This window comes from Brachyistius frenatus, unplaced genomic scaffold (assembly GCF_029030835.1).
Source record: "Brachyistius frenatus isolate BFR_SWC_R1_liver_20210118 unplaced genomic scaffold, ASM2903083v1 Contig_102, whole genome shotgun sequence".
Classification (NCBI taxonomy): domain Eukaryota; kingdom Metazoa; phylum Chordata; class Actinopteri; family Embiotocidae; genus Brachyistius; species Brachyistius frenatus.
Genome location: NW_027210701.1, coordinates 397,234 through 408,094, shown reverse-complemented (window position 1 = coordinate 408,094; position 10,861 = coordinate 397,234). Strand labels below are relative to the sequence as shown.

General features: G+C 40.3%; 1 protein-coding gene across 1 annotated transcript; it reads right to left on the bottom strand.

Annotated features, from left to right (window-relative positions):
• Positions 1 to 22: 22 nt before the first annotated feature.
• On the bottom strand, positions 23 to 10,729 carry LOC138628505 (transmembrane protein 87A-like). Its single transcript, XM_069711578.1, has 20 exons — positions 10,559 to 10,729; positions 9,547 to 9,604; positions 9,292 to 9,389; positions 8,132 to 8,248; positions 7,955 to 8,002; positions 7,829 to 7,870; positions 7,550 to 7,676; positions 7,382 to 7,443; positions 6,321 to 6,504; positions 6,127 to 6,226; positions 5,876 to 5,969; positions 5,693 to 5,764; positions 5,165 to 5,273; positions 4,604 to 4,662; positions 4,391 to 4,494; positions 4,238 to 4,314; positions 3,806 to 3,870; positions 3,632 to 3,684; positions 2,360 to 2,390; positions 23 to 2,248 (listed from the first exon to the last, which is right to left on the bottom strand). The coding sequence occupies exons 1-20, from the start codon at positions 10,667 to 10,669 to the stop codon at positions 2,207 to 2,209; spliced, it is 1,653 nt and encodes a 550-aa protein (XP_069567679.1). The 5' UTR covers positions 10,670 to 10,729; the 3' UTR covers positions 23 to 2,206.
• Between the last annotated feature and the right edge of the window lie 132 nt (positions 10,730 to 10,861).

The following is a 10,861-nucleotide window of genomic DNA, read 5'->3' as shown; positions in this document are numbered from 1 at the left end:
CACACAAAACTGACACGTTAACCATTGTTCAATATAAACTTTATTTGCAGGACAAACGCAAAAAGCCATACAATATCATCAGCTTCACAATACAATGCAGACTCAAATCCAGAAATAGGGCTTCAGTGTCTCTGAAATAAAATATTAGACTAGACTTTAACAAATATAAAAAAACAAAAACATAAAAATCAAGGTTAGAATATCCACACATTCTGCAGTAGATTGCACACAGGTGAGGATATAATTCCGACAGATAAGGCGAGACTACTTTGCAGTGCGACTAGGAAAGGCTCCAGAATCTGTAATTATGGTGAAATGATAATTATCCACTCATCGTTTACATTACTCTTTGAACAACTACCCTGTGCTACTGAATTCTGGGTGAGGATCTAAATAAAACTCCGGCCTGTACGGTCGAGGTTGGAGTGAGAAAGGATCGCATACATGCTGTAAATCACTTTTCAATTTAGGCCCATGTAACATCCACGAGGCTAATCAATAAGTTCTGTTTTTCAGAGGCTAACATAAATTTCCCCTTTGGAGATTACAACATTAAGTGGAGCTAAATCACTGCTCTTATGTGAATAACGATCATTAAAGGAAAAATAAACAGGCTTAATTTCACACATTTATGCTTATTAATAGGTCTGAAAAAAAAATTCTCATTTTGAATAAATCGCAAATTTTGAAGTTAAAAATGATTAGCTGTTTGAACTGATCTGCGTAAATATTCTAGAGAAGTGATCTGGCTCGTGTCAACAAAACGGACACAACTGATAAACTGTGTTAGGACAGTAAATACTTGGCTTTGAAAGAGCTCCATAACAAAGTGTCATTACATTCCCCCAGCCCGAAAAACACGCACGTAGCACGCTTTCCCGACACACTTCAAGTATCATTAATCACCGATGACGTACAGTAACAGCGGCTCATTTAGCTCTCAAATTCAGGATTACTCAGTTAGCCAGACAACGAAGTGGCCGTTATGTGTTAAGAAATAAAACACACATCATTTGCTGGCTACAAGAAACACTTAGAAAATGGCTACTTAAGAGCATTAAAACATTCTTTTTTTTTTTTTTTAGTTATCTGGCTAAATGGTTAATCATATGATACAGTAGCTTGCTCATTTAAATATTAAATCAGAATCGTCTGACCAATTAAATATGTAATATGATAAAACACATGCTGAAAACAGTCTTTTTTTTTCTTTTTACATATATAGCACAGCACATCTGTTGAGGCTGCGCCGGCTTTAATATAATCTGATTACGCAGAATAACTCAGGTGTTTTCAGCATCTGTTTGCGCCATCGTCTGAAGTTTTCACGACCGCCACGCGTTACGAGTCGTGCCGTCAGGTGCAATTTGAACTTAACCCAATTTTTCTGGTCGTCTCCCCGGTGCTGAAGGAACCACACGCCGCCCATTAAAAGGTGAAGTGCGTGGTTTTTACACGTGAAATCAACATCCAATACGTTCAAGCTAAACGACTTTAAACAATATTGATTAAACCAATCGTGATGGTTAAATCTGTGATTTGAGAGTTTTTAAATCCGGTGTCTGGTGAGACATTCCCTCTCTGGCCGATGGCTAGCTTCCTTTTTTTTTTTAGCACCAACGCTAACTTAAATGGGGATAAAATAATTCAGTTATGTGGCTTTTCTGTACCACTTCAAATGAATTCAAGTCTGATAGTGAAAGGAGTTATTTCATGGTTGTTGTGACGCTCAAAGTCATTTTAAAGCTGCATTAGTCGCGGTGAAGTTCGTAAGCGCGTCAACGGAGTTTTATTAACTAAAATATTCTATTTTCCCGCAAAGGCGTTGTGTAACACGCCTAGTTTCCATTTGATTTTGACCTTTGAACTTTGTCACGGTGAAGAAACATCATTGAAACAAAACAAAACCAAAAAAGAATAAAAATGCTCTGCTGTGTACTTTTCCTTCCACCGAATCGTCCCAACTCGAGGACGCACAGTCGGTACCGCCTTAATATTACATACCAGTCATGCTTCTTTGAGCTTATTATCGTGTTACACAATACCTGTGAAATCAAATAAAACATTTAAAGTGTCTGCAGAGAACAGTTGGCTTTTCCCAATTTTTTTTTGTTTTTGGTCATCACTCCGAACTCACGCGAGTCGCCGCGGGACTCGGTGAGATCGCTTTTCTTCTCATTCTCACATGGAGTTCTGGCATTTGCTTCTACTCCATTTTGGACCTCTCCATCTTGGTTTTCAGAATTTCCTGGAAAAAAAAAAGACATTAATAAATCAGCAGTGTGACTGGAATGACAGTCATCACCGGGAGCATTTTGAGTAGGCTAAAATGGGACTGGAATCATGAGACTGGCTTTACCTCCTCCTCGTCGAGCATGACAGGGAGAGCTCTGTACAGAGAAGGGGAAGGAAAAAAAAAAAAAAAAAAAGATCAGAGAAGGAGGCAGTGAATGCATCACAACCACATTTAAAGATCATGAGTGGTTTGCTTCTGCTTGTTGCTGTTTGAGGATTAACCGTATACCTTTCTAGTCTGAACCGTCCTTGATCAGGTGCTGTGAGCTACATTAATACACTTACATAAACTGACACAATATGACATATTAAGAAGGATTACTGCTTTTAAGCCGATATCGTATTCTCAAATGTTCGAGGTTGTGTAATATTGAATGATGAGCCAAACACCAACGGGGTTCAACAAAAAAAGTTGGGACGCTGTGTAAAATGTAAATAAAGACGGAATGTGATGATTTGCAAATGATGTAAACCCATATTTAATTGAAAATAGATTAAAGGAAACATATCAAATGTTGAAACTGGGAAATATTATTGTTCTATAAAAAAAACATTTGCTTTTTTTGAATTTGATGGCAGCAACACTTTTAAAAAAAACGTTGAGACAAGGTCAACAAAAGACTGGAAAAGTTGAGTAAAGCTACAAGAAAACACCTGGTGGAACATCTAACAACCAATTAGGTTACCTGGCACCAGACCCGTAACATTATTGGGTATAAAAAGAGCATTTCAGAGAGGCAGAGTCTCTTAGCAGTGAAGATGGGGAGAGATTCACCACTCTGTGAAAGACTGTGTAGGAAAATAATGCAAAAATCTAAGAATAATGTTTCTTAACATAAAACTACAAAGAATTAGTAGATTTCATCATCTACGGTTCATAAGATCATGAAAAGATTCAGAGAAACGAAAGGAAAAAGACTGAAAAACAATATTGGATGGATGTGATCTGCATTAAAAACAGACTCTATTCTGCAGTGGAAATCACTGCATGGGCTCAGGAACACTTCTGAAAACTATCGTCTGTGAACACAATTCATCGCTGCATCCACAAATGCAGGTTAAAACTCCACCATGCAAAGAAGAAACCAGATTTAAACATGATCCAGAAACTCTGCCTTCTCCGGACCCGAGCTCATTTAAGATGCACTGAGGCGAAGTGGAAAACTGTCCTGTGGTCTGACAAATCAAAATTTGCATTTTGTCTTCTTTTAATTGAATTCAGTTTGTATCTAAATGTTCTACAGCACCCAAACTTTTCTTGAAAACAGGGTTGTATTTTAAAGAAAACCTTGCGCTGTCCTCGAGAGCTTAATGTCTAAAACTTTAATTTACTTACACATCAGCAACAGTTGTGGGAATATTCTCCTCAACCCATTTTAGGTCTTCATCCTGACAAAAGCAGAATACACGGAATTAAGTAGGAAAACCACAAATGGATAAAGGAAGTATGAATAAAGGAAGTATGAATACAGGAAGTATGAGAGTAGAAGGCAGACGAGACACAACCCACCTCTTTACTCAACAACTTATGGGAGCCATTCGTGTCGGGCTTCGAGCCTCTCATCTTCATTCCCTCTGGGAAAAAAACACAACAACGTAAAAATCCCTCGTCCGATGATATGATTACAAGAAAACCAAATTTTCCTCTAATAAGATTAAAAGATGAAGATTTCTCGGTGAATGTTTTCTCCGAACAGACTGAGATCACGGCCTCAGTGGGACCGGGGTTACACAACACAATACCCACAGTGACAAGGTGCTCTTCAGAGGATCTGTGCTACATTATGAGCAGATTATTTACAGAGTATTTGGGTTTGAAATGAATAGAAGCTTTGCAGATGCGACACAAATCTATTGGAAAACATGGCTGCTTGATCTGTGTGACATCAACAACCCTTGTTTATCTGGTTTTACAATTTAAAACAAAACTAATGTGTTTTACCAAAAGCTTCATTCAGCATGGGCTCCTTGGCCTCCTCTTCTTCATCATCTTCATCGATCAGAGGGGAATGGGAGAACCTGAGAGGAACCAGATCACAGGCTGTCAGTCACGTGTTTGAAAAGACGTTTTAGGGCTGCAGGGTCAACCTCTGACCTCTGGTTGTTGGCTGAGGGCCGCAGCAGCACCATGATGACCAGCAGGATGGTGGAGAACAGCAGACGCCAGAAGGCATCGTCAACCCACAAGTCCCGCCAATCCTGCAGAGAGGATTCAAAACAGAGAACAGGGAAGTTTACTCTTCAAACCTCACAAAAAAAAACAATGAAACACGACACAACAAACAGTCAAAGCAGAAAATAAACGGACCCTTTGGCAGTCGACCAGCTTGAAGACTTTGGTGGTCCAGATGATGAAGATGATGGAAGCTGTGGACACAAAGCAAACACTGTAAAAAACATGCAAATGATCAGAGACGGCACATCAGAGGAGGCCAAATTAGAAACGGGACAAAAGGTTCTTCCAGCCTTGGCAGACACACTTTTAATACATGAATAGAATATTTGTAAAGGAAACTTTTACTTAATAGATGTTAAAAGAATAATTTCTCATACAGGTTAATTCACATATTCCCTTTCTTGTGGAGAGTTAAGAGTAAAATTATAGCAGGAGGCAGCAGTTGGTTAGCTTAGCTTAGCATTAAGACTGGAAACAGGGGGATCCAGCTAGCCTGGCGCTGCACAAAGGTAACAATATCAGCCAATATCAGGATAATTTGGATAACGAAATATGAAGTGAGTCAGTGAAGCGGTTTCACCCTGATAAACCACAGCTGGCAGTAAACGTACAGTAATGGATCAAAAAGATCCTGACACATGAATCATCTCAGTTTTAAATGACGGATTTGACCCTAAAGCAGCTGTGACTCACCGACGACAGAGAAGATGAGTGTGTTGGTGAAGTGCTGATATAAAGAGAGCTTCACCACATTTCTGCGGAGCTTCAAGAGACGAGTGGTCTGAGACAGGCTGATGAAAATGTAGAAGCAGATTAAGGAGAACATCATGTGTGTGTGTGTGTGTGTGTGTGTGTGTGTGTGTGTGCGTGCGTGCGTGCGCACGCGCTCAAGTAAACAAAGCCAACAGCGTGACGTGCATTTTCCACCAGGACACAGGTTTGTTGACACAACGACGGGATGTATGATCACTAGCCTGCACAGGGATCAGAATCTCAATGCGTTCCTCTGCCTGATGTCCCGCCTGGTTTATCTGCTCTGCGCACTTCGATGCACTCTTTCTCACCGAGGTACAGTGCAGACAACTTTAATGGCAGCAATTAACTTCAGTGGCGTCGCAGCTGCACTGGTGGAAAATAGTCTTTATGAGCGCAACGCTTCTGAAAATTTAAATCCTAAATGGACCCTAGAAGCCCGTCATCGGCTGGCTGAGTAAAGGATATCCACCACATGACGCAGGAGTCGATGAGAGAGAGGCTGAGATTCGCCACCAGGGCGACCGTCCCGTAGAAACCCTGCAGAGAGAAGACAGGATTTTATAAACGCAGAGGACAGCAGAGGACAAACGAGACGGCGATAAGAAGTCCGTTTGTCTGAACCGTTACTGAGGAAGACGCAGCGCTTACACCCGTCACTCTCAGCACTCCTTCCACCGAGGAGAAGAGGAGGTAGAGAAGTCCGACGGCGGCCAGCCGGTGCACCGTGGTACCCAACCTGGGCCTAAATAAGAAAGGGACAGAAAAAAGATCTATTTATGGAAGGAAATTATTCATATTTTCAGCAAGTCTTTCGCTGGGTTTTAGTCTGTGAAGAATTATGACATCTAAAATGTTGAAATAGTGAGAAAAAAGAATCAGTTTTAAAGGAGTTGACTCACTTGACGATGCCGTAGCCCAGACTGACGATGAGGACGAGGATTCGAGCTAAGGATCTTTTCAGTGCCGAGAGCAGCTCAGCAAAAATCACAGCGCCCAGAACTGCAAAGAAAAAATAGATAAATTCATATATAGAACAAACAAACAAAAAAATACGAAAAGAAAAAGTCTGTAAAAATCTGTAAAAGCGTCCCACTGTAGTCTCCTCTGTAGCGGATGCTCTGGTACTCGGAGTAGAACACGGCTTTCTCCAGCATGCCGAGGATGATGACGGCGCCGATCCAGAACTGGATCCGCAGCAGGTCCCTCCAGTAGCAGGCACACCAGAAGAGCCACAGGGCCCCGAACAGCACGTACACGATGCACATGACCATGAAGAACTGAGGCGGTGACAAGAGAGGGAGGCTCAGATTCAATAACAGGTGATCAACATATTCCATAAAATGATTCTTTTTATGGCCAATATTGCCTCAGTCCCAGTTTGGAAAAACATAAACTCTGAGAAGTTTTAAAATAAGTAGAAACCGCTGGTTTTTAGATGAAATGAGTTCAGATCAGACTCAGAAAAAAGTGAAAAACTCTGAACATTAGTCAAAATAAATCGTAATTCAGTCTTGAAATAATGAAGGGTGAAAAACAAGATTTAAGTGGAAATTACTGAATAGTGATGGAGTGGTGACTTGACACAAGTTGGCTCATCTTGAAATTGGTCGGCCTAAACCTGGATTTAAATCTAAATTTGACAATCCATCCTGGGATTCAGTGTCTTCATCATGTGGTTCAGAGGAACCAGGAACCAAACCTCTGACCTTACAATTAACCTGCTCTACCATCTGAGCCACAACCAGCACAGAAACTTCCATCAACATGATATACCATGAACTCAAAGACAGAAACTCGTACCTCACTTTCAAAACAAGAAAATCAATCTCTTATTTCAGGATCGAACAATTTGAAATCTTAGAAAGAAATCTTTACGGCCTTGAAGTGGATATTTTACTGACACGTCTCTTAAATCTGGTTAACAGTAACTCAAAGATGCTCATCAGAAAAACTCAATAGATATTTACTTGAAGTACTAAATGTTCCTTTTATACTAAAAACAGACCTTAAACTGGAATTTAAATCTAAATATAAGATTATTTTACTGGGTTAGATCCAGTTTTTGCAGTGTTCCGCTTTAAGAGTTAAAACCTCCAAATAACTTTATAGAGGATGAAGAAAGATAAAACAACCACCAGATATTATTGCACATACCATCATCAGGGGCCAGTCTGCAGGAGAGGAGTAGTCGTGTGGTCCTTTCATCTCCACTTTCACTGCAGAGTCAAAAGAAATTGGTCACTTCTGCAGAGACGTCTTTGAAATTAAATCCTGAGTCGAGCAAATGTAAAAAGATTCAGGTTTTTTTTTTCCTTTTCTCACTTGTAAAAACAAAGCTGAGCTGCTCGGCACCGAGGTCTTCGTCCTCGGCGCCTCGAAACAACGGCTGCACCTTCACGATGAAGAGGTATGGACTGTCCTCCCAGGCTTTGGCCACTGCACTGATATCCTGCAAATAAAGCTTGATTTTAAGTCTTGAAACCAAATGGAGCTGCTTTACTTAAAAGAAAAACTAAATTTCAGACACAACTGAAAGTTTCCAGAACAATTGAACTATATCGATTATTTATTTATATTAAAAGTGACACAAACACGTCTTACCGGCTTGGCAGGCCAAATCAGGCTCTGATTGGATGGATCACTCTGACAAGAGAAACATAATATGGCAAATGTGAAAATCAGAGCTTCATAACGTTTGTTGATTTTGCGGAGAAACTCGTCACCCACCTTTGGGCTGGACAGCGGCTGGTAGGGGTTGAAGTCAGTGTAATACACCTATGAGAGAGGTCCGAGTTCATACACATGTATATTACGTTACATTACATTTCATTTAGCTGACGCTTTTATCCAAAGCGACTTTATGTATATGTGTGTATGTGTTTATGTGTCGTCTTCGTCACTGACCTTCGGTAAGAAGAGAGACGAGCAGTTGTCGAAGTACTTGTAGCCTTGACTGTAGAAACCGCTCCAGCCGTCCTTCAGCATGTGATCCATCCCAAACATGTTCATCGCTTTGTTGTCCTTCAGAGGGAAACAACAACAACTTGCAGTCAGATAATCGTCTGAAGTTATGACTACCAAATAGGCAGGACTAACGGAGAAAAAGAAGAAGCGGTACAAAAACATTGTGCATATTTATAGTAATTTGCAGCAATGAGTATTTCAGTATATATATTCATGTTTTGGGATGTATTCTTACAGAAAACGTTGAGATATTGTGACATAATGAGGATTAAAAACCTGCACATAACAGCTGATTATATATATTTTCAGTGCAAAATCATCGTGTAACGTGCTCCCAGAACACTTTACAATCACAAAGTGACTCGCGGCAAAGAAAACAAACAACAAAAACAAAACAAAAAAAACATCAATGTTTTAATAACCGATGGTTCAGGGTCAACGAACAATGTTTTCTGTATCTACAATCACACAGATGTTCCCTAAATGTTGAGGGAATAAAGCGTTCCCTCAGCATTTCTTAAAATATTTATGGTTGTTTGTGACCTTCAGATTTGTCATCAAAATACTTCTACAATGACAGTTTTCCAGCTCCTTTGTTCAAATATATCAATGTTGGATTTTTCCTGAAATGTTTAGTCACATTTGTCGACATGCGTTAACTTTATTTCTAAACTCTGCTGTCGTGGTGTTGTGGTGTATTTCTACTTTTACCTGTCCCGGGACGGAAAACCGTCGCTAAAAGCAGCAAACATAGCCGATGCGTCTGAGCATCTGGCGTCTTCATTTGTAGCTGTACTACAGGACGGGTCAGTCATATGAAAACAAAAGTTGTTTGAACAAAAACAGCAAGATTTGACTGTTTGAGTCACTGAGCTGAAACGTCACAGACAAACTTCTCGTGCATGAAAACACGAAGAAAAAGCCTGCAGATAATTCACCAGATGATCTGTACGGACGATCTTTCGGACTTGGCCCGAGCTCAGAAATACAGTCGAGTGATATGAAACCCCCCTCAAAAAAACAGCATTTAAAACGATGTGTAGCATCAAGATGGCAGATCGAGCGTGACAAAAACAAAAGGCTGTGAACTGGATACTCACAGGTGTGTTAAACACCTCGTTATAGCAAACAGATGAGCGCAGGTACCAGCTGATGTTGAAGGCCAGGTTCCTGTCACATGACCCCGTGTCACCCTGGACTGCAGCGAGAGAAGAGAGGAGTAGAAATAAGGCCTCAGAAAATGTGTGGTGCTCAAAGCCTTGCAGCAGTGATGCAATAAATAATAAAAATAGATTATGTTTGCATTTTGTATGTTAAGACAAATTGTTTTAGACCGGAGAAGTCGGGCTAATTACACTTTATGAAGATGGTGGTGTTGGCATACAGCGTCTTCCGAAACACGGCATCCTGTGTCTGAAAAACAAACAGAGATGGCATGTCAACATCAGCGCTCCCGGTGGATCCACTTTAGGCCATCAGTGATCAGGATGCACCTCCAGAACGTTAATTACTTTCAACACAACCGATTGAACTGAAATTGTTGCACCTTCGACTCGTAGTTTCCTCTAAAATTCTGGACAAAAGAGAGAAATGGAAATGAGAAAGGAAACAGCCCTTTTAAAGTCTGAATAAAATGTGCATTCCAAAAAAATGTCTTCATTTATTTATTTATTTTTTTAAAACTGTATTTTCAAATAGATAAATGTATTTTTATATTTGATGTGTTTTATGTTGTTTATGTAAATCTGTTTTTAAATCCCTTTTTATTTGATCTAAATCCTGAATAAGGTATCATTTTGTAAAGCCATAATTAATTCGCAAATACATTTATCGATGTATTTGTAATAAATATTGTATCAGTATTTTTGTGACACTCATGGACCTCCATAACAGCTGCTGATAGATTTGATTCTAACCACAATGAACAGTTTTTTCTGATAGATGTTAATAGCAAGACTAACCAACAACACTTTGAACTGGCTGAACTACCGTCACCTCAGCCAAAATACAAACCGTTATAATATATTTATTTTTACTGACAGCACCTGCAAATAATGTCTGGACACATCACCTGCCTTTGGTAGGATTTTACCTTTTGACTGCTATCTGGCAGGAGATAATGGCGTAATTAAAACGCAGGGCTGACATTTTAAATCGGGGAAATGTACAAATGACACGTTCATTATAGGAGACAGGCGTAACGAGAACTGTCAAAACCTATAATTAGTGTTTCTGACAGGTTTAGTGGGAAGAAGCGTTGCTAAGAGGTAGTTAGCTTCCTCGGCTAACAGCTGCTACAGAAATGTTAGCACGACAAGACCCTGGAACAACCACCGAAATGCATAAAGCTGAATGCGTAACACTGACCGAGTTGATGTTCACGCTCCACACGGAGACCTCTGCCGCTGTCCCGGGACGGAAAACCGTCGCTAAAAGCAGCAAACATAGCCGATGCGTCTGAGCATCTGGCATCTTCATTGGTGGCCGTACTACAGGACTGGTCAGTCAGTCGCGTGTCCGCCTCCAGTCCCGGATGCTCGTCCCTGTTACCACGAGAGTGCGCCAGGATACCGGGGAAAAAAACAGCCCGCTGCCGGTGACAGCATTCAGGGGACACAATATTATGACTTCAAAAACTTAAATATAATTTAAACATGATTTTCAATAAGA